This window comes from Podarcis muralis, chromosome 10 (assembly GCF_964188315.1).
Source record: "Podarcis muralis chromosome 10, rPodMur119.hap1.1, whole genome shotgun sequence".
In the NCBI taxonomy this organism is placed as follows: Eukaryota; Metazoa; Chordata; class Lepidosauria; order Squamata; family Lacertidae; genus Podarcis; species Podarcis muralis.
Genome location: NC_135664.1, coordinates 18,064,476 through 18,088,771, shown reverse-complemented (window position 1 = coordinate 18,088,771; position 24,296 = coordinate 18,064,476). Strand labels below are relative to the sequence as shown.

General features: G+C 43.0%; 1 protein-coding gene across 2 annotated transcripts; it reads right to left on the bottom strand.

Moving 5' to 3' along the window:
* Nucleotides 1-132: 132 nt before the first annotated feature.
* Nucleotides 133-23,622, bottom strand: ZNF800 (zinc finger protein 800). Of its 2 annotated transcripts, none has more exons than XM_077935829.1 (5): nt 22,997-23,622; nt 18,364-18,471; nt 16,206-16,301; nt 7,442-7,585; nt 133-5,134 (listed from the first exon to the last, which is right to left on the bottom strand). In XM_077935829.1, exons 2-5 carry the CDS (start codon nt 18,422-18,424, stop codon nt 2,964-2,966), a joined length of 2,472 nt encoding a protein of 823 aa, XP_077791955.1. In that variant the 5' UTR covers nt 18,425-18,471; nt 22,997-23,622; the 3' UTR covers nt 133-2,963. The 2 variants fall into 2 exon arrangements, with proteins under 2 accessions (XP_077791955.1, XP_028602022.2); XM_028746189.2 differs by having other exon boundaries at nt 18,364-18,474; nt 22,997-23,621.
* Between the last annotated feature and the right edge of the window lie 674 nt (nt 23,623-24,296).

Genomic DNA, 24,296 nt, shown 5'->3' with positions numbered 1-24,296 from the left:
TAGACCACAGCGCCACCTGCGTCCCTAGCCCCAAGAGTACCTGGGCACTGAGATAAAGGCTAGTATAACCCATATTATTCTCGGAGTTGTAAACACGCACAAATTCAATAAAATCAAGTACAAACATTCGAGTACATTTACCTCAAATAACTTCCAGTCTGCTTTATTTCCAAATAAAGTACATTTCTCCAAGAAGCAAGTGTATTCAAACATAGAACATTTCCAGCAACAGTTACAGTCTATTTCCCATTCACAGTTTTGTTTTTTTAGTGCAAAGCACTAAAAGGCCAAACACTTACCTATCCATAAAAGAATATTTTTTATTTATTTATGATGAACATTTTTAGATATATTTTATACAAAAAAGTATATATGGACACAAGGCATTCCCTAAGCAAGGGAGTCGACCAATATTTTTAAAATGGCATTTCTTCATTTGTACATCGGGTTGGATCCAGAGAGAGTCCCTTCCGTGAACAGAAGGGACCAAGAACCAGCAGAAGCTCCTACGGGAGGAAGGTGAAGCGAGGTGGTTTTTGCCACTTCCTCTTTCCTCTCTAGCCCTCCATGTCACACCTCACACTGCTCTGGAGGTGGGAGAAGGAGGAATCAGTGAAAATGGCTTCATTAGCCTTCCTCCAGTAGGAGGGTCCTGTGAGCGGGATCCTGTTCACAGGTCCTCTGGATCTAACCCATCATCTTTTAAACTATGGCAATTTGACACAAATCACTAAACATTTTCTAAAAATTAAGAAAGCGCAGAAACCTGCCAAAAATTTCATAATGGTAGGTATACTAATGTTTTGCTATAGAATCGATTATAAAATAAGACAGGAAGCAAGAATTTCATAAACTTTACAGTGAAAGTCAAGTGCCATCTACAGTGGTCATTCAACATCTTGTGGGCAAAAAGAGAGAAAGAAAAAAAGTCCTTCCACTATCTTCCGTTTAAACAATATTTAAGGAACTATGGTTGTATATGAATTGTCTACAAAACCCATCTACTATCTTCACATGAACATTAGTGTACTGTGTTTTAAAAAATAACTAAAATTTTAAACTGCATCTATTAAAGTGCTTGTGTATAATCTTTTTTTAAAAAAACAACAACAATTAAAATAGGGGAATGTGGGTCACTTGTAAACTTCCATATGAAAGACTGACCAATATGCTAACCATGCAAAATTACTATACATTTTTTTTTTGCAGCAAGTTCAGTACAGTCAAACTTAATACTCCCAGAAAAGTATTGAACCATGAATTGAAATTAGCGCCAATGCTAAAAAAAATACAATTCAAATTGCAGTTCATTCAAATTACGCTAAGAAACTGCTCATATACATTCATCTGTAAAAAAATATTTTTAAAGTACATCACACAACAAGTGTTTGCTTAGTAGTATATCACAATGGACGTAAAATCTGTTCAGCAAAATTAGAATTAAGTAAGGGCCAAGTCTGGAACGCATGCTCCAAGTTGATAACGTCCTTAAAAAGAATAGGGCTTCAAAAATGGTTTGCAAAATTTCCCTTTTAAAATGTTCATTTTTCTGTTACCAGCACTACTGCACACATGAAATAAGAAAGCTGGCTATTAATTCAAAGGGCTATTTTTAATGGAGTTTAATCGCTCTTGAAAAACTCAAACAAGACGTTACCTTTTAGGAACAATCAATACATTTACTAAGAAAATAGCTTATAAAAATATTTCTTCTCATAGAACTATTTCAAGATATTAGTGGTTCTAATTCCAAATTTTACCACACATCATCTCATGTTAAGGAGAAATACATATATCAATATAATATTTAGCCAACTTTAAAAAGGGGGGCTTTACTTGTAGGCAGCATGAACATTTTCCACACAAAAGCCAGAAGCACTTTCTGTGTCCAATAAGCTGACTGTGGTTTTGGTAAGAATAACCCATATCTTTATTATTTAGCCTTTAAAAGACAAAATGAAAAAACCCACCAACTTCCCCCCAGCAACCTGAAGGTAGCTCCCAAATATCTGGAAGCTTGTCTACATATAACCTTTTCACATTAAAACCAGAATCCACAAGTGGTTTAACTCTGGAAAGATACCTTCACCTAATGGGAACTTTGGATCTGAATTATCAACATAGATATACTCTTAATAAACATCTGTTAGAGATTAATAATCTTTCGTATAAAGTAGTAATTAAAAAACCCCACCAAACTATTCTCTCCTCGGTGGTTGGTTGCCCAACAACATTTCAACTGAAGCTAGTTAAGACTGTTGTTTTGTATGTCATGTAAAATTGCCACTGAACTGTAGAATATCCAATTTCCCCACCCGCAGGTGTCTAAACAGGGTATGTGGAATCAAACGTTATGGTTAAAATGCTAGCTACAAAGGTCCAGGTCCCAAAATTCTAGCTCAGGAAAAAACTGAGATTTTAGTTTCTCTAAGAGGAATGGACATCTTGTGTCAAACAGAGAAACGGAATTTTAACGCAAAAGTGTTGACTCTAAACTATAGAGCTATATAGAGCTATATACCCTAAATTTATGCTCATCTTAAGTATGCTAGCATTTATGCAAAAACTCTATATGCCAGAAATATTTGCTAACGGACTAAAACCACAGGGAAACACAGCACTAACAGGCTATTTCAAGCCTATCAAAGGCTTTCCTCTACCTGGTCAGTACCAACGAAGTGCAAAGTTAATTTTAAAAAAACCTTTGGAACTACGGTCCCTACCGCTAAACATTATGCCCCAAACAACTTGTTACAGAATAGTATTAAACTTTCAGGAACCGACCATGTACAACTGTGCTAGCTTCACTTTCTTGAACAAAGACAAATTCATCTTGAATCCTATAAATACGTGGCTGAGGAGAATAAATGCAATATTCTTTTTATGTTCTACAGCGTCAGAGTCTGAGCTAGAAACACCAGTGGAAAATTCAGGCAAACGTTTTGCAAGGCACTAGTTGTTCCTCAGCAGACAAGAGCTTTAGATCGCGTGCTTCTGCCTTTGGTTGTATTGTTTTCTTCGGGCGAATGGGATGCATTTGCCTTATGAGTCTTCTTGTGATGCTCTAGGAAAGTCTTTTTGGCAAACGCTTTCCCGCATTTATTGCATCTGTGCAGAGAGAAATTCTTTGTGACTTTCACTTCAATGCCCACATCAGCCCCTTCGTACTTCTTGCTCGGCGAGTTAGAGGTGACATCCGGCTTTGCGCCATTTTGCTTACCTTCATCCCTCGGAGCGCCTCTTCTCGTCACCTTGTTTAAAACGCAGTCAATGGGTTTTTTCACCGCTCTGATTTCTAAGCTCGCCGTTATCTTGCCAAGGTAGCGCGAAGACTTTTTGTGCACGACGGTTATATGTCTGATCACGTCGCGCTTCCGGCGGGTTTCGTAAGGGCAGAGCGGGCACCGGTAGAATTTCACAAAAATGTTATTTCCGTCCGTGTGCAACTCGATGTGCTTCGTTAGATTTTGCTTGGATGTAAATTGGCGTTTGCAGAGCTTGCAGTAAAGCTTTTTAAAGTCAAAGCCAACGGAAAGTCTCGGCTTCCTGGGCTTTCGGAGACCACTTGCAATGGACTGATTACTTGACTTAGAATTTTCAGAGCTCGGCTTAACTTTAATTTTCTTTGTGGGTGGTGCGTTCTTCCTTTCAGTGGAAGAAGATGCATTCTTCCGTTCAGCAGATGATGCATTCTTCCGTTCAGCAGACGATGCATTCTTTCGTTCAGCGGATGATGCATTCTTTCGTTCAGCGGTTGATGCATTCTTTCGTTCAGCGGACGATGCATTCTTTCGTTCAGCGGACGATGCATTCTTTCGTTCAGCGGACGATGCATTCTTTCGTTCAGCGGACGATGCATTCTTTCGTTCAGCGGACGATGCATTCTTTCGTTCAGCGGACGATGCATTCTTTCGTTCAGTGGATGATGCATTCTTTCGTTCAGCAGATGATGCATTCTTTCGTTCAGTGGATGATACATTCTTCCGTTCAGCAGCTGATGCATTCTTTCGTTCAGTGGATGATACATTCTTCCGTTCAGCAGCTGATGCATTCCTTCGTTCAGCAGATGATGCATTCTTTCGTTCGGCGGATGACGAGGCATTCTTTTTCTCAGTCGATGAAGATGCATTCTTCCTTTCATTCGAATGATTTGTTCCCTTTGTTTCACTCTGCGGGGAGCTGATGATGGGAGGCACTGATTCCGTAGATTCTGCTGGTTCCGTTTTCTCTTTCACGTCTGTGCTAACTGCGTTATTGGGCTTCTTCTCTCTTTTAGCATTTTTTGCCGAAAGGGTTATCTTGTGAACAATCTGCATATGCCTTTTGAGCATTACCTGCGAACTGTATTTCCTCTTGCACAAGAGGCATTTGCAGGTGGTTAAGTTGTATTCAGCCTTAAGGGACTTTTGTTTTCGGGTCTTAACAGATTTTTTAGCCGATTCCAAGGACAAAGGTTCCCCAGGCTTTGTAGCTATGTCAGGAGTGATGGAATCCCTCCTCAGTCCCCTGTGAACTTCATCAAAATGCCTCCTTACATTGGCTTTTGTAGCAAAGGATTTATAGCATACAGGACAGCTCCTACCCAATGTTACAAGAATGTTCTTATTGCGCCCCCTTCCAGATGTCTGATTTGGCCGCCTTTTAATTTCAATAAATTTCTTCAGTTCTTCCATCTTCTTCTTGTGTACTTTTCTAATATGCCGGCGTACACTGCGCCTGGAATGAAATTCTTTTTTACAGAGGCAGCAAATTAACTGGTGACCCAAATCTGGTTTATCGCATTGCAGCTGAGGCTTCGAGGACAGAGACGGTTCTTCTGGAGTCAATATTACCTTGCTAGCAGCAGCAGCCACAGGAATCTCCGCCGTTTCTTCCTGTGAAGGGCTAGGAACCGCTTTAGGAGGTTCTGCGGTAGGTTCTGGCATTTCTGCTACAGGAGCTGGTTCGGTGGTGACGTTCATCTCAATGTTCTCAACTGTGCTATCCGCCTTCGAAACATATTGAAAGACAGCATTCCGGTTTGTCTCTATAGGTTCCAAACGGATTATATAGTCTTGCTTGTCCACTCTAGGATACATAGCTTCCAGGAGATCGCTTATGGCTTGGCTCTGCTTATCATTTACATCAGGAGAGTCTGTAGATTAAAAAACAACAACACAATGTTTACATTATATTATTTCACAGGTGTCACTCCCAACAAGGAATCAAGTGGTAGTGGTGGTTGGTGTTCTTTTTAAAAAAATAATTTTTATTAAAGATTTTCTTGGTTTACATCATGCATTGTCTCTTTTTTCAGGTTGTGGCTTACTTACATATGATGTGAGACATTAAGTGTTGTATACAGTACAGTGATACCTTGGTTTACAACCATAATCCATTCTGGAGGTCCGGTTGTAAACCAAAACAGGTTGTAACCAAAGGTGCGCTTTCGCCAATGGGGCCTCCAAAAAAATAGAATGGGTTATAATCCAAAAAAAGGGACACACGCTTCAGGGTTTGACGTGCTTGTAATCCAAAACAGTTGTAATCCACAATGGCTGCAAACCACCCCCATCGTTCTGTCCGGACACTGAGGTCCAGTGCCGAGGGCCTTCTGGTGGTTCCCTCCCTGCAAGATGCCAAGTTACAGGGAACCAGGCAGAGGGCCTTCTCGGTAGTGGCACCCTCCCTGTAGAACGCCCTCCCATCAGATGTCAAAGAGAAAAACAACTACCAGACTTTTAGAAGACATCTGAAGGCAGCCCTGCTTAGAGAAGCTTTTAATGTTTAATAGATTATTGTATTTTAATATTCTGCTGAAAGCCGTCCAGAGTGGCTGGGGAAACCTAGCCAGATGGGCGGGGTATAAATAAAAAAATATTATTATTATAACCAAGGTACCACTGTATATGTTTGGGGAAGAAGAGCGGGAAGAAGGGTGGGATGGTGAAAGTTACATTCTCTTATACAGCGTACATGTGCGGTTTTGTGTCAGGGTCAACTGGGTAGATTCTCCTTCTATCCGCTAGTTTCATTTCCTTGGTAGTGAGGAAGATGGGGAGGGCAGGGTGCGGTTGGTTGTCTTTAGTTGGCAGCAGTGAGGTTTGTTTGAGTGGTGGTGGTGGGGTTGTTGGGTGAAGATAGCTATATTGATTTGTATGCCATCGTGGAGGTGGTGGTTTTAACAAAACCTTAATTTTCAAGGTTCTTCAGCAACAGCTGTATTGTGCGGAAGATGAACAGACGTAATCACGCAGTTCTAAAACGGTGTTAGGAGAGGAGGGAGAGACAACATGGCCTCTTCCACTGAAGAACCAGACCAGCTGCTATTCAGCCCCTTCCATCCTGGCCCATGCCAGCATTAAGGAGCAGGGATCCATCCCACCAAGGCTCTTCACCTTCATGGGTCATTTATATATAACAGGGGTCAGCAAACATTTTCAGCAGGGGGCTGGTCCACTGTCCCTCAGACCTTGTGGGGAGCCAGACTATATTTTCTTTTTTGGGGGGAGGGAATGAACACATTTCTATGCCCCACAAATAACCCAGAGATGCATTTTAAATAAAAACACACATTCTACTCATGTGAAAACACTAGGCAGGCCCCACAAATAACCCAGAGATGCATTTTAAATAAAAACACACATTCTACTCATGTAAAAACACGCTGATTCCCGGACCATCCACGGGCCAGATTTAGAAGGTGATTGGGCTGGATCCGGCCCCCGGGCCTTAATTTGCCTACCCATGATATGTGGTGGCCACTTATATATAGTGCATCGTAGATTTTTTTTCTTAAAAAGAAAGGAAAGTGGGATAACGTGAAGCCCAAATATTTATAACTGCATTTACTCATATTCCCATTGCTACCTTTGCTTTTCTACTTTTCCAGTGTTGTCTTCTTTTTAGATTGTTAGCTCTTGAGAACACAGAGCTGTCTTTTGCCGTTGTTACTGCACGGTGTCACAGAATTCTGCTGGCGCAACCAGAGTATCATTTCTTTTCCTCCACCACACGCCCTCCAAACCTGCTCCATAGGGGCTCCCAACCCTCCAGAGCTGACTCATGGGGGGCCAGACAAAAGTCTGCTGTGCCCACCAAGCTGCAGTGTTGGTTGTGGCCCACATTAATGCAGTAGCACCATGCCAGTAATAAGAAAAATAAAGACACCCTGTGATGCACAGATACTGCATTCTAGGTTTAGAGATACAGTTGTACCTTGGTTTTCAAATGTTTTGGCTCCCGAACGCCACAAACCCTAAGTTACTGTTCCGGTTTGCAAACTATTTTTGGAAGAGAAACGTCCAACAGGACTTCTGTGGCTTGTGATTGGCTTCCTACAGCCAATCAGAAGCAGCACTTTGGTTTCCCAAAGTTTTGGAAGTCGAACGGACTTCCAGAACAGAATCTGTCCAACTTCCAAGGTACGACTGAACAAGAGACTTGAGAGAACAAAACTTACTGTCATCCATCCGGAGACTTGGAGGACAGTAGAACTTCTTGTGGGTTATTAAATTCGGTAGTCCTCTGAAGAGGCTGCGGCACAATTTACATTCGAAGATGGTGTCCACATCTTTCAGCAAAATATGTTTAAGTTGCTTAGTTCCTGAAACATATAAAAAGACACAGTTACTACTAGGTGCACCCGAGGCATGATCCAGGTGAAGATAAGTACTTTAAATGTTCAATTAATCATATGCCAAGATCTTTCCCATGGACATCAGTAAGACTAATGGTTGAATGTTATACATATCTACCCAGAAGTTACCCCACTGAGTTCCATGAGACTTACTCGCATGTAAGTGTGTACAGGGTAGCAACCCTTAAGTACTTAATTTTAGGCCCCTTGGGCCGCTGGAGGGCTTGCACGGTGGTCAATAATGATGATAATGATAATAATAATGAGAATGAGAATAATAATAATAATTTATTTATACACCGCCCATCTGGCTGGGTTTCTCCAGCTGCTCTGGGCGACTCCCAACTGAATATTAAAAAGACAATACAGTGGTACCTCGGGTTACAGACACTTCAGGTTACAGACGCTTCAGGTTATAGACTCCGCTAACCCAGAAATAGTACCTCGGGTTAAGAACTTTGCTTCAGGATGAGAACAGAAATCGTGCTCTGGCAGCATGGCAGCATCAGGAGGCCCCATTAGCTAAAGTGGTGCTTCAGGTTAAGAACAGTTTCAGGTTAAGAACAGACCTCCGGAACGAATTAAGTACTTAACCTGAGGTACTACTATAACTGTAAAAACTACTCTGAAAATTTATTATTCCAGAAATAAAAACTTCATCTGGTTGTAAATTGTAAAATTATACCGGCAAGAATGAGTCTTTCTGTAAAAAAAATGATTTAAATCAAGTCTTACTGACTAGTGATTTAAATCATGATTTAAATTGTGATTTAAATCGATTTGATTTGATTTAAATCAAATCCATCCTGTGGTGTGCCCTAAACAATGGCTCACATAAGCAAACTAGTGCTTGCATTCTGAAGCAGTTGAAATTTCCAAATAATCTATAAAGGCAGTTGTAGAGTACACTATATGGTCTGGATGTAAAGAGAGCACATTTAACGGGAGATTTGCTTTATTTAGATTAGATAGCTTGGACCGGTTCACCAGCTTTGGCCCTACTAAAAGTCACTCATAGCCACCAGACTCAATATAGCATCAAGTTCAGGAAAATCCCCTAACTTGGTTCTGTCAGCGACTGTGCTATCCAACCCAAGTCAGTTCTACTGGGGCATTTTGACCGCAGCAGGTAGAATAAAGGGACAGAACTATGGGACAACACTTTGATCCAAACCTCCTCAAATGACGTCTTTCAGCAGCTTCATGTGAATGTTAAATAGCATGGGAACCTCAAAGACAAAACTATAAGATGGAACGGAAATCGTCAAACACCACCTTCTGGGTCCAAACCTCTGGAATGTCCTGGTCCAGAGAGACAGCCCATTGTTGATGGTATTTAAAGCTGTTTAGAGGCCCATCAGAAAAGAATTAGACGATTCCTAACAATATCCCAGCATAAATCATCCAACTGAATGATTCAAAAACAGGCCAAAGCCAGACGGAAATCAGTTAGACCCTTGAACACACACTAACAACAATCTTGAGTAATTTATTCCAAACCCTTCAACATCTAGTTACTGAATAATGAATGATACTTTCTATGATGTATTCTTATCCATATATTTCTCTCTCTTTTTTTAACCAAATCTGGACTTCAAGATGCTGTAAAGTTCTGTTTAAAAGTGTGAATGTGGATATACCTCTCTCAACATGAAGCAATATCAGTGTAGAGATCCAATTGATGCTACTAACAGCCTATTATTCCTATTACTCCTGTTGCTCTGTCCCAGCTCCTGCCAACCTAGCACTTCTAAAGCACACCAGTGCAAGTAGATAAATAGGTACCACTGCGGCAGGAAGGTAAACAGCATTTCCATGAGCTCTGGTTTCTGCCACGGTGTTCCGTTGCGCCTGAAGCGGTTTAGTCACACTGGCCACATGACCCAGAAAGCTGTCTATAGACAGACGCCAGCTCCCTCGGCCTGAAAGCGAGATGAGCGCCGCAACCCCATAGTTGCCTTTGACTGGACTTAACCATCCATGGGTCCTTTACCTTTATTACTCCAATACTGCAAAATTGTATATTTTTCACTAGCGTTATTTCTTTCAGATATAAATTATATAAAATCAAAGTCCATTTCCCCTCAAAACACAAATTTATTTAATATTAAAACATCGATTGAATGAATGAAAACTACGGTTTCAAAAGCGAGGATCATACAATAGTACAACTGCATAATACTTATACTATTTTCACAGGCAAATATAATACTTAAAATGGTACTAAATGGGCAATAGAATGAGGCTGCAATTCTGTGTAAAACTGTTATTTCGGTGTTTAAGGGATCACTTAACAACATGCTTGGTATATGGAACATTATTTCCATTTTCAAAAGTTTATTTGCCTGGCAGATAACCAGGTATCCAGATTGATCAGGTGTGAACTGGTAAAATATCCTAAAAGCTAAAGACAAACTTGGGTCCCCATAGCATGCCTTTTATAAAAGTTTCAGAGTTCCTTTTCAAAGCACTGCCATTTCTCTTATATCAAACACCTGAGCAAAAAAGCCATTTGTAGTCCCATAAATTATTGCTGCTGCCATTTGACAGTGTCGGTGCACTAAGTAAACACTCGAGAACATAGAAATGTCAGGCCATGGAGCTGACTTGCCATTTAAATTAGATTTACAAGAAAAAGGCTGGGGTGGAGGTGTGTTCAGAGATGAACGAACAAGGATATAGGGCACGGGGAAGCCAAGTGGCGGGCAGTACAAGGCTAAGGTAGTTCAGAAAACACTTTGAACTCATTGTATTGGAGAAGCAGGAAGTTGCTTTCCTTTTCAAAAGAGCTATACAGTGGTGCCTCACAAGACGAAATTAATTCGTTCCGCGAGTTTTGTCGTCTTGCGATTTTTTTCGTCTTGCGAAGCACGGTGTCGTAAAAGTTTTGGAAAAGCTTCAAAAAACACCAAAGTCTTCAAAAACCTCAAAAAAGGCTACCACACCGCGTTCTATGAGTTGCTCCTCGAAGTCAAGTCGCAACTGTATTAACGGTGTTAAGAAAAAGGAAACAAACTTGCAAGACGTTTCCGTCTTGCGAAGCAAGCCCATAGGGAAAATCGTCTTGCGAAGCAGCTCAAAAAACAAAAAACCCTTTCGTCTTGCGAGTTTTCCGTCTTGCGAGGCATTCGTCTTGCGAGGTACCACTGTACTAGGTACAGGGAGCAAGATATGTGAGGCCATGAAGATGAAAGTAAGAAAAAGCAAGAACTACAGATGCTATTCCAGCAAGGAGTAAGAAAGTGGCGTGAGGGGAAACTGAGAAAATACGGTACATACAGATTTGAAAATAAGGGACCAGCAGCCTCGAAAATAAGGGATTTTCCAAGCACAGGTATGTTCAACTTCTGAGCCCCTCCGAGCCAAAGGCAGACAGCCTAGCGAGACGAAGCCTCAAGCGGTGGTTCCCACAGCGCAGCAACCCGGCAAAGGGGATGCAGCAAGGAAAACCACCGTCACCTCTCCGCTGGGAAGCGCTGAGCAAAGGCGAGTCCCCAGGCAATGCGGCCGATTTGATCGGCACAAGGCATGCAAGCTCCACCCCCCCAGTCATTCTTAGACTCCTTATTGGGTGAGCAACGCAGCCAAGCAACAAAGTTGGAGCCTCCCTCCTCCCTGGCCGGCAAGGAGGGAGGGAGAGGAGCTGCTTCCTTTGAAACCCGGGAAATTTAAGGGACATCATCAATAAGGGACAGCAGCGGGACACAGCGCTGGGATAAGGGACTTTCCCGCCAAATAAGGGACGGTTGGCAGCTATGCTTTAAAACCAAGAGATTTTTGTTAAAAGATGTTAATCGTGCAATTTGCAACTCACTTAGCTGAAGTAAACCTGGAGCTCTTTAGCCACTTCTGCATATTTCATACTAAAATAAGAGTTTGCAATGCACGGATGTTTACTGAAAAGGACGGGAGGCTCTGAAACAGAGTCAAATTACCACCATCCTCTTTCCAACTGAAAACATCAGCCTCCTTTGTACTACACAACAGCAGTGCAAGTGTGTTACTATGCTCAGTGCAATGTGTACGGGTGACTGAAGTATACTCTACTAGAAACAGTAGAACCGATTTCCCCACCGTGACTTGTCTTTCAGATTTTAAGCTTCTTGAGGGGAGACATCTTTCACTTTTTGCAGAACTCTGTAAGATGCCCTACACTAATGGCATGATACAAATACAGTGGTACCTCTGGTTACGTACTTAATTTGTTCCAGAGGTCCGTTCTTAACCTGAAACTGTTCTTAACCTGAAGCACCACTTTAGCTAATGGGGCATGTAACCTGAAGTGTATGTAACCCAAGTTACCACTGTAAGAGGCCTAATAATTACAGTGGTACCTCGGGTTACATACGTTTCAGGTTACAGACTCTGCTAACCTAGAAATAGTATCTCGGGTTAAGAACTTTGCTTCAGGATGAGAACAGAAATTGTGCGGCGGCGGCAGGCACCATTAGCTAAAGTGGTGCTTCAGGTTAAGAACAGTTTCAGGTTAACAACAGACCTCCGGAACGAATTAAGTACGTAACCAGAGGTACCACTGATTGTCTCCACCCCTATCGTTCAGCCCGGACACTGAGGTCCAGCTCTTTCTGGTGGTTTCCTCACTGAAAGATGTTTGAGAAAACACAGCTTGGCTTAATGTCTGAATTAAGATACCAAACATGGTCTGCTGTTCCTCTTCTGGAACCCAGCTACAGCTAAATTCAGAAGTTTTGAGTAGACTGAAAATTAAAAGAAAAAACAGTTCTAAATCACTGTTTGCCTGATTGTTAGGAAGCTTGACCCATGGTTATTACAACAGTGATGTTTGAACTTAGATGATGATGATGATATAGATGATAGATAGATAGATAGATGATAGATAGATAGATAGATAGATAGATAGTTGCTTTCGTAGATTTTCACGGGTATAGGTATGCAGGTTTTGGTGTCCTCGGGTGTCTTCCCGTGTAAAAGTTGGGGTGTCTAGGCGACGTTTCGACGAGGTCTCACTCGTCATCTTCAGGCTGGTGCTTTCTTTGTAACAAGAAGCCGAAAGCACCAGCCTGAAGATGACGAGTGAGACCTCGTCGAAACGTCGCCTAGACACCCCAACTTTTACACGGGAAGACACCCGAGGACACCAAAACCTGCATAGATAGATAGATATAGATAGATAGATGATAGATGATAGATGATAGATAATAGATTATAGATAGATAGATAGATAGATAGATAGATGATAGATAGATAGATGATATAGATAGATAGATGATAGATAGATAGATAGATAGATGATAGATATAGATAGATAGATGATAGATAGATAGATGATAGATAGATAGATAGATAGATGATAGATAGATTAGATAGATAGATTAGATAGATAGATAGATAGATAGATGATAGATAGATAGATAGATAGATAGATAGATAGATAGATAGATAGATAGATGATAGATAGATAGATATAGATAGATGGTAGATAGCTGATAGATATAGATGATAGATAGATAGATAGATAGATAGATGATAGATAGATGATAGATAGATGATAGATATAGATAGATGATAGATAGATAGATAGATTAGATAGATAGATAGATGATAGATAGATAGATGATAGATAGATAGATATAGATAGATGGTAGATAGATGATAGCTGATATAGATAGATAGATAGATAGATAGATGATAGATAGATAGATAGATGATAGATAGATAGATAGAGATAGCTGCTTCCTCTTTATAGCTTTCACTACCTGGCCCTTACCTGCCCCATTCCACAGTAGAGTATAATTATTCTAACTGGAAGGAAGCAGGGGCTGGATCGAAACTTATAGAAGTCCAGTACTGTCTTATCAACCATTTTGAACACAGTATTATTATCTTATTCTGCGTATTTCTATACTGCCTTGCAACTAAATTATCACTTAGGTTTACATATGAAAGGAATTAGTATAAAACAATAAAACAGTGAAGATAAAAACTGCTAACAATTAAAACACTGAAAGGTAGAAATACAAGTAGCATAAAACAATAAACACCTAAAAAACACCTTAAAGGTAAAGGTAAAGGTAAAGGACCCCTGGAGGGTTAAGTCCAGTCAAAGGCAACTATGGCGTTGTGGCACTCATCTCGCTTTCAGGCCAAGGGAGCCATCATTTGTCCACAGACAGCTTTCCGGGTCATGTGGCCAGTGTGACTAAACCGCTTCTGGCACAACAGAACACCGTGACAGAAACCAGAGTGCACAGAAATGCTGTTTAGCTTCCCGCCACAGTGGTACCTATTTATCTACTTGCACTGGCGTGCTTTCAGACTGCTAGATTGGCAGGAGCTAGGACAGAGCAATGGGAGCTCACCCCATCACGTGGATTCGAACCACTGACCTTCCGATCAGCAAGCCCAAGAGGCTCAGTGGTTTAGACCACAGCACCACCCGCTCCCATAAATGACTATAGTTAGCAACACAAACATCCATTCAATCGCTATCCTAACTTGAAAAGACCATTCAAATAGAAACAATATACTACAATCCTGCTTGACAATGCAAACTTTGAATCCTTACTCCTTTTCTCAGAAAGCAACAAGACCACATCGGACATTCAACCCAAGCCCAAAATTTCTAAGGTCACAAAGGAGAAATTCCAAATTTCTGCAAACAGGGCAAAGAAATGCTTCTTCCCTACAACACAAAATAAGCACATGCAATTTACTACAAGATATGGCAAAAGCCACTAATTTAGATGATTTTACAAACGGAGTGGCAAGATTAAGGTTAGAGTAGATTTACAGTTAACAGTTTTCTGTACCTAAATTTATTTATTTATATTTTATTAAAATATTTACAGTGGTACCTCTGGATGCGAATTGGATCAGTTCCGGAGCCCCGCTCGCATCCTGAGTAGAACATAAGACGCGACGGCGCGACGGCGCGTATCACGTTTTGCCGCTTCCACGGATGTGTGTGACGTCATTTTGAGCGTCTGCGCACGCGCGAGCGGCGAAACCCGGAAGTAACGCGCTCCGTTAATTCCAGGTCGCCATGGAGTGTAACTTGAAAATGCTCAACTTGAAGCACATTTAACCTGAGGTATGACTGTTTATGCTTCTTATATAGGCATATCAAGGCAGTCAATAAACTATCATACAGTAAAATAAACAATCAAACATCATTTTTATCTCATAACAGCTGTCACCCATTGCCAGCAAAAGCCATGATAAAAAAAAAAAACTTTACTGCATATCTCAGAACTGCACTGCTATTGTAAATATATAATTTGTGGTGAAAATTTTCCCAAGGGGGTTTTCAAAATTTGAAATGCTACAGTCTCAGCTACGATGTATACAGTAAAGTCGTACCTTGGAAGTCAAACGAAGTCCGTTTGACTTCCAAAACGTTCGGAAACCAAAGCACGGCTTCTGATTGGTTGCAGGAAGCTCCTACAGCGAATCACAAGCCACGGAAGGCCTGTCGCACTTTCAGCTTCCAAAAATAGTTCACAAACTGGAACAGTCACTTCCGGGTTTGTGGCATTCGGGAGCCAAAACGTTCGAGAACTAAGCTGTTCGAAAACCAAGGCACGACTGTACAACCAAAGAACATTACAACAGAAGAACATTTAAAAAGCTGAAACGATGACAACAACACCCTGTCTGATCAACATTCACCGCAGGACACCAGCAAAGGCCAGGAGGTACCAGAAACATCTGACTGACTACTTACTGTTGGTAACAGAATAGTAGAGTCGGTGAATCTTGGTTAGACCTATTTATTCATTTAGAAATTCTCCAAGTCCTCATCTTAAAATAGGAACCCAAAATAGGAATCAAATATCAATACCATAATTAAAACAAGCAATTCTTAAAACATTGGGTAGCATCCAGCTGAACTTTCCTCAGCGCCAACCCACCAAAATTAATGGACTAAAGTTAGTCATGTGCATTACAGTGGTACCTCGGGTTAAGTACTTAATTTGTTCCAGAGGTCCGTTCTTAACCTGAAACTGTTCTTAACCTGAAGCACCACTTTAGCTAATGGGGCCTCCTGCTGCTGCTGTGCCGCCGGAGCATGATTTCTGTTCTTATCCTGAAGCAAAGTTCTTAACCTGAAGCACTATTTCTGCGTTGGCGGAATCTGTAACCTGAAGCACATGTAACCTGAAGCGTATGTAACCCAAGGTACCACTGTAATTTCAGTGGGTTGTATCCAAGGATATCAGTGTGAACATGAACTAACTTGCATGGGCATATGAGAACTTTACTTCTTTCTCCTTCCACCCTCACCCCTAAATCTGCTCCAGAGAGTTGGGGGGAACCCCCAGAGCAGATTTTGGAGGTGGAGGAGGGAGAGAAGAGGTTCCATGTTGCCTGCGGAAGTAGGCTTTCATGTGCGATTATTTTATTGGTTACAACCCAGTGGTTCTACTGTGAATATGACTAATGTTGGATAGAACCCAAAATCAAATCCATGAAAATCCAAGAGCGCCATTTTTCTTAAAATGTGAAATAATGATTTTAGATTGTTCATTAGATGTTATTTATGTTACCACTGAAGCATTCCAAACCTTCAAGGCAAAATAATATATAAAAAAGAACCTACTCGTACCTGATCGAAAACATTCAATAATTTGCTGAATGCCAGATTTTGATGTCTGAAGAGGCTGCTGCAATAAAGGATGATCTCCAGGTTCCAGTATATGCACTGCAAAATAGTCACAATAAATAGTAAAAAAAAGAGCTTAAGGTACATGTCCACACATAAATGTTAACTGCACTGAGGCTGTTCTATTAAATTTCTATTAAAACATTGCAATATAGCCTGGACATCAAAAATGACAAATATGTAGGTTTTTTATTGCTATTTCCAAAACAACTGTAATGTCTGTGACTGTCTCAGCTAAGCTCAAAAAAGCATATTCACACACAAATAGAGATACAGTGGAACCTAGGTTCCCGAACGAAATCCATTCTGGAAGCCCGTTCAGCTTCCGAAACGTTCGAAAACTGGGGCGCGACTTCCCATTGGTTGCAAGAGCTTCTTGCCCTCAGCGGAAACCACGTCGCACGTTCAGGTTCCAAAAAACCTTTGAAAACGGAAGCATTTACTTCCGGGTTTTCGGCGTTCAGGAACCGAAACGTACGACAACGGAGGCGTTTGGAAACCGAGGTTCCACTGTATACATACAGCTTATCTAGAAAGCATTTACCACTAGAAATGACAAATAACATTTTTGAAAGATAGAATACGCGTCATTGCTAGAAATAATTGCCATAAGGTTTTACCAATGTTGTCTAGCAATTCCTACGCTCATGTACTTATATTCATATTAGGATTATGTTTGCTGCTCAGTTGCATTAATCTCAATTTAAGTAATGAATTATGCTAGTGTTTGTTAACTCTGTTGAGCCAGTCAAGACGCAACTGGGCATCTTTGGAAGAACATTTATTTCAATCACAGCTTTTTATTTGTAAAGATTCCTAACAGACATGTCACCCGATTAAAGAAATCTGAGATGATTAGCCATATACGGTATAGTCAAGTAATCATCTGATCAATTAATTCTATATAGGTAACAACCCTATTCTGAAGCAACTTACTTTCTTTGGGTTGTACCCACTTAAGTCATGAGTTGATATTAATGGGCTTAAATTATTAAAATCCATTTGTTTCAAAAGTTTACTCCAAGTGTGACTTAATAGGATAAAACCCTTTGTTTTTACATGATACATACAGTATATGCATTATAGTAAAGGTAAAGGAACCCCTGACCATTAGGTCCAGTCGTGGCCGACTCTCGGGTTGCGGAGCTCATCTCGCTTTATTGGCCAAGGGAGCCGGCGTACAGCTTCCAGGTCATGTGGCCAGCATGACTAAGCCACTTCTGGCGAACCAGAGCAGCGCACGGAAACACCGTTTACCTTCCCGCTGGAGCGGTACCTATTTATCTACTTGCACTTTGACGTGCTTTCAAACTGCTGGTTGGCAGGAGCTGGGACCGAGCAATGGGAGCTCACCCCATCGCGGGGATTCGTACCGCCGACCTTCTGGTTGGCAAGTCCTAGGCTCTGTGGTTTAACCCACAGAACCACCCACGTCCCTATATGCATTATACCAAGGATCAATTTAAAAAGACACTCCAACTATATGAGAGAAAAGGGGAAACACACTTTTCTCCATCTTAAGATGGTACTTCCTATCTGCACTTGTTAGAAGTATTTCTTAAATACACATAGAAGCAGACCTCTATTTATGTGGCAGTACATATAGTCAATTAAAATGTTTTTATACATGCCTACTCAAGCTCAGGTAAGTAGGTTAGTAGGTACCCTATCTTAAGTTGAAGCACATACTAATGTGTATATTTCTCTTCATTTTCTCGTTTCAAGTGTTTTTAGGTTACAAGCCATTTTTTTAAGCTCATGTGGTTATTACAGCAACGTGCCAACATCAGAATATTTGTATATAATTATATCAAGCTATTTGTATGCTGAATAAATTTTGTTTTGCAGGCCTTGGAAACATAGTTTCCAAAAATGTTTATTCCCTGCCTTCTCCCTCAACCCAGTCTACAAAAAGGAAACACAGATGTAAGAAGTACTCCATCAAAACCCAACCATTTTTAAAATACTGGCAATACAACAATATTTGAAGATGTCCTAATTCCATTACGGCAGCATAATATAGGCTATCTTTTCCCGACAGCGTCTTACTGCATTTATTTATTTCTTTTTTAAGAAAGGTAGATTACTAAAGCACTTTTACCTGGTTCACAGCAGCCATGGTGATGGTGGTCAGTCTGACAACACTTGTCCCTTAGAGGCATTTTCTACATCAACGCCCTACTTTCCTTCTACATCTAGTAGCTCGTTTCTGCTAAAATAAGCAAATTTTCTATCATTTACCAAGGAAAAGAAGGTTCTGCAGTGTTACATGACTGCCCTCTAAAAACCACTGATCTAAGAATGAGCGGTGAATATTGAACATATATACAAAGAGCAATTCCACATATGAAAAAATGAAATCTTCTCAACTCCTCCATTGCTACGACATGGATACATGGATAAATTTTGTTTTAGAAATAGCTATTGCAATTAGAGGCAGCTTAAGTTGCATCAAACAGGGTTGGAAAAGAGGCAAGTCATTCCCTCCCAAATCAGGAAAGTTCTTCACTCCTTTTCAGCGCTAATTCAAATTAGCCGATCTAAGCTCTGTAAACCCACAAATACCTTTTGTCCCACCTCAATCGCCAACCCTACTTATTCCTTCTCTCTAACCCCCCGTTATGTTTGAACCACCCTGTGATGAAGCAGGGCTTATAAGTAGTTACCTGGCTGGTTAGCCAGGTATACTGCTCCAAGAACAGCAAATACCCATGGGATGTGTAAAGGGGGAAAGTTTCTCCAGTACAGTAGTGTCTGGGAAATGTAGTCTTCCTGAAAAGCACTGCTGGGAACTCTTTTCGCAAATCTCTTTTCTTCTCTTTCCCCATGGCTATTTGCTACTTTCCAGCTGGAAAAGGGTGCTGAAACAGCAATTATTGTCTTGACTTGCATTTTAATCCAAAAGGGAGAATAAGTCTCCTGAATTCTTTCAGCCGAGCATTGGAAGCCTATAAAATGCACATCGGAGTAACCAAAATAACATTTTCACTCAGCCCTATTTACAAACATTTTGTAATGCAAACTGACATTCACAAATGATTTTATTTATCGGAATGAAATAATTCACAGAACGACAGATGATGGCCTACTCAAAAAAAGGGCTGTTTGCGGTTTTCAGCACTCCACCAGCATCCAATCAAAACTGGAGGATGGGGAATAGCAGTGAGTTTAAAAGACTTCAGAAATACACTACTTTAGAGTAAAGTATATATACAAGTTTATGGAGTGCATTTACCAATCCAGTATTTTTTATGCAACTTGTTCCTAAATATCCTCCAATACAGATTTCAAATTGTATGCATCCTGTCACATCACCGCCAGCTTCTAAGCCACTGATCTCCTTTGCAGCCTCACACACATTTGAGGCTACATACATAGAACTGCAGAACTTTGGGCAGGTTCCCTCATGCTGCAATTGAAGGAGTTAAGAGCACTACAAAATGTCATTCTCTAAAATGGTCCAACTGTTTGCAGATAAAGTATATGATGCTTGCTCCTTCGTAACAGCAAAACATTTAATTCTGTTTCTACATGTACACACACCACATTGAGGGCTTTATGTTTTGAAGTGGTCTATAAATTGGTTTAATAATCGTGAACCACAAGAGCTCCTTCAGGAGTAACCACTGCAGGCCATGCCTTAACACATTTACTTTCCATTCAAAGGAAAAATACTGGTACTATGTTGTCCACTTATACCAGCTCTATTCCCAACATAATAATGGAAAGCGTAATGTCAATGAACAATAGGTTCAAAGATGCTCTCAAGGCAAATCTTTAAAAAATGTAGTATAAACACCGACGACTGGAAAACACTGGCCTGCGAGTGCTCCAACTGGCCTCTGCTAAAGGCGTCATGGAGTTTGAAGACACTCGAACTCAAAATGAAAGGGAGAAATGTGATAAGAGGAAGGCATGCTTGGCAAATCCTCAACATCATCAACTCCTCCCCGGAAACCTATGTCCCCACTGTGGAAGGATGTGTGGATCCAGAATTGGCTTCCACAGTCACCTACGGACACACTGTTAAGACCATATTCATGGAAGACAATCTTACTCGGCTATGAGTGATCGCCAAAGAAGACAAATCATGGCAAGATCTACACACAACTCAATCCAAGCATGTTTACTCAATGGTAAGTCTCTTTCCCCCCCATGGGACTCACCTCCAAGAAAAGAATATGTAGCATTGCAGCACCAGCATCTAAATAAATGATCAAACTTTGTGTCCTTGACAAACACTATCTCATTTCCATGTCTGTATGCAGTGCATGTGGACCAGTGTTAGAGACTTAAATAGCCTATCAGCTAGGCACCAAACGGCTCCTTAAACCAGATATGCATTATAACATGTAATATGTCAAATGTACCCAGTCACAGTAACACGACATCCCAGAATACTATTTCTATCACTTTTCACCAGCACCTATTGCTTCCCCATGGGCTGAAAAATGTGTTTAATTGTTGGCAACCACAACTATATTTGAAAATGCACATTTCTCTGCACAAATATCTCCATCGAAAAAGTCATCCTACCTCTTGACACCTCCTGCCTCCCTTCCTCTCCATATACGCAGCAAAACACTCCCTTGACAACTTAAGCGAGACAATTTTAGAACTATCTACAGAACCCATTTTGTTGTCTCGGTTCCTGTGGACTGTTTTTATGCACACTGCTTATAAATTGGAAATAATTAAGCAGTATATAAACGTCGTAAGTAAATAACAAACCTATTTTTATTGTCAGGAATCAATCCCAGTGTGTAAAGACAAATGACCACATACGATCTACTGCAACTGAGGAGACAAAACCAGTCCCTTCTTACCTGACAAGTCAAATCATGCAGTTCCACCCCCACCCCCACATTCTCACATTCACCATAAATGAGGGATCAACAACTTGATCCAAACCTATTCCTGAGCTAGGCACTCCCTTGCCCTCCAGTTGTCAAATATAAACCAAAATAAGATGTGTCCTGTGCACATAGCTTCGAACATGTGATGATGCAAAGGAGATCAGCATCACAGAAGTCAGCAATGCTACACCTGTAAATATCCTGTTGCTGGAGGATATGTAGGATCAATCTGTTGGCCCTACGGCAAGAGACGTTGCAGGCTGGCAGATGGGGAAGAGGGGGCAATGCACTGGCCCGCTATCCTTGGCCAAATCCTCAGAGTGTCCCCTTGTGAAAAGTCATGACTATCCAGGGGCGGACTTTGGTAATACAGTGCCATAGCTATGCAAGAGCTAGCCACGTTTTTTGCCCTGGGTGAAGCATAGAGGGATGCCACTGAGGCTCCCAGCCTCTCTCTCTCTCTCTCTCTCTCTCTCTCTCTCTCTCTCTCTCTGTGTGTGTGTGTGTGTGTGTGTGTGTGTGTGTGTTTACACACCAGTGTTAGAAACTGAGATGTGAAAGCTAGGAGCTAAACTTAAACCTAAGAAAAATACAAAGCTGAAAATGAATGAACAGCAGCTAAAATATTATATTTTTCACATGGACTAGTCCTTTCCCTGCCTACCCCCCTAGTATTCTGGATTTCTTCTCCAGTCTTCAGAGAGTAGCTGGAAGTGGCGAGGCAGGAAAAGGTCCACCTTTCCTTCCACTCCACAGTTTAAATCTGAAATCTTAGGCGCAGTACTGCGCCCAGAGCTCAAAAACTGCTCGCGTTGGTAAAATTTCCTGTCGCAAAATGTGCCTGGAACAGTGGGAGTTTCGAACACCAGCGCCCACAAATGTGCGTGAGGGGCAGTGCCAAACTGGGTCTTTGACCCTTGTGAAGTAACGCCTAGTTTTGCCCCTGGGTAATATGGCACTGTGAGTGAGGATGAAATTTGGTACACACACACCCCAAATATTAATTTGACAATAATTCATAAAGGGGAGGGGAAAACTGTATACTTTAAAAGGTTGTCATTGTACTTCACCAGATCCTAACCTATTACAGTATTTGTAAGAATACTGGGGTTTCCCCCCTTCTCCCCTTTATTTTCCCTTCTACACAGGTTCTGTTTCCCTTTTTCCTTTTCTCTCATTTACTTACATCTCACAACGTTTAGTGTACATATAATCATGTACTTTTTGAATTTTCAATAACTATATTTTTAAAAATTGACAATAACTCAATTTGGCACGGTTGCTTTTTAACAGATCGTCTCAGTAGATACCCACATAAATACAGTATAAGATATTATCATCATCATCATCATCATCATCATCATCATCCTTCGACTCAGCACCCTGTGATGTGGAACCGCCCGACACTGCCCTAAATCTGGTGCTGGACTGATCCATGCAACACACAGGAATGCCAACCCAGACCATGCCAACCATTACTACCTGGCCACCCACCCCATCACTAGCCTTTCCATCACCGATGCAGGAAAACAACAACAAGCATTCCAATGCAGAACCCACATTCCCAAACACACACACACCCCTCTCCCTCTCTGGCACTCATCCCTCTCCACACAAGTTCCCTCTCCCCCGAACACACCACCTCCTCCCAGGTTACCAACTCCTCGCGCGCTCTTCCGGGGCCACCTGTCACACGGGTCGCCCGCTTCACACAACCCAGCATCGGCGCGCGAGGGGAGGGAGCGGGCACGCGCGCCTACACCCACACGCCAGCCAAACCAACCAACCAACCAACACGCATCTCCTTCGTGTTTTCCGCGGCGGGCAAGGGTGCCCGTGACGGAGGGAAGGCGGAGAGGCGAGTTTCAGCACACTTACGGGAAAGGCTCCTGCGGGAGACGCCAGCCCGGCCCGAGCGAGGCGCGTGGGGTGCCTGCCGGGCGGGCAGCGGCTGGGCGTGAGCGAAGCCCCTCTTCGCCTGCCCGCCACCGGCCGGCGGGACGCGCGCGGGAGGCGGAGAGGAAGGAAGGAAGAAGGAGCCCCTGGGCTGCTCCGAGGAGGCGCAGGCAGCAGGTGACAGCGAGCAGGGCGCCCGGAGAGGAGGCTCCGCGGAGGCGGGCGCGGGGGACCCTGCCGCCGCCGACGATGCGGGGCCCGGCGGGGAAGGGCAGCGCGCTGTTGTCGCCGCGCCCCGACGCGAACTCGCCGTCGCCTGTCCCGCCCAAGCGGCCCCGCGACGCGACCCCGGAGCCGGATGGGCGCAAGGGCAGGAAGTGACTGCGGCCGCGGCAGGCCCGGGGCAGCGCACGGCGCATGCGCCGCACCCGGCTTTTTCCCTCCTCTCCGCCCCCTTCCCAGCCTCCTCGCTCCTCTCTCCCGCTCGCGCTCTCCTCCCACAAGAGCCCCGAGCGCGCAGGTGGCTGTTGTGCTCCGCGGGGTTCCCGCCCGACGGCGACCAAAGTTGGCGGCGGGGGCAAAGTTGGGCGCGCGGCGGAGGGGTCCCCTGCGCGCGCCTCCTCTCCAGCATGCGCCTCAGCCAATCAAAGGAAGGCACCTCGAGGCCCGCCGGGGCAAGAAAGGGCTCCTTGCCTTTTTTTCACCCTCTCTCCCAGGAGGCTCCGGCTGCGCTCTGCTCGCTTGCGCCCTTTGGAGCCGCCGTGGCGCGCGCCTTGGTGCCAGGGCGCACGGCTTGGCGAAGGGCGGTGGAGCCGCCGCCGCCGCGCCTGCCTTCCTGCCTGCTTTTCCGCGACGCCAGCGAGCTCGGCGTGGCACTCCGACCCGCGTTTAGAAAGGGGCTGAGCGAGGGAAATGCTCCGGCTGCGGCGCTTGGGTACGTCTGGCGCCCTGGAGCAGCCGCCTCGCCATGGTTTTTACGCACTCGCAGAGGCGCGCAGGGCGAAGGGAGTCCAGCGCGCGAGGGGAAGAGGAAAGTTCCTCCACGCCGCAGCTCCCTCGGATGGGAAGCATCGGGTTCTCCGGGCGCGCTGTTTTCTCCGCTGGTGGGAAAAAAGGCTCCATCCGTGGCGCAACGGTAGCTTTTCTGCCGTGCCATTGCCGGCTTACTCGGGTTTCGCGACAGGCGCATCTTAGCAGCCTTTTAAAATCCCGCCGGCCGATCGACTTCGCGTGCCTGGTCTAAATTCTCTTTTTTTAGTTTTCCCTAGCAATCCAGCCGCCA

Coding starts and splice junctions, on each gene's coding strand:
- ZNF800 (XM_077935829.1), bottom strand. CDS start 18,424: ATGCCTCTAAGGGACAAGTGTTGTCAGACTGACCACCATCACCATGGC. Junction 16,302..18,363: donor CCATGGCTGCTGTGAACCAG/GTAAAAGTGCTT, acceptor ACTATTTTGCAG/TGCATATACTGGAACCTGGA. Junction 7,586..16,205: donor TATTGAATGTTTTCGATCAG/GTACGAGTAGGT, acceptor TATATGTTTCAG/GAACTAAGCAACTTAAACAT.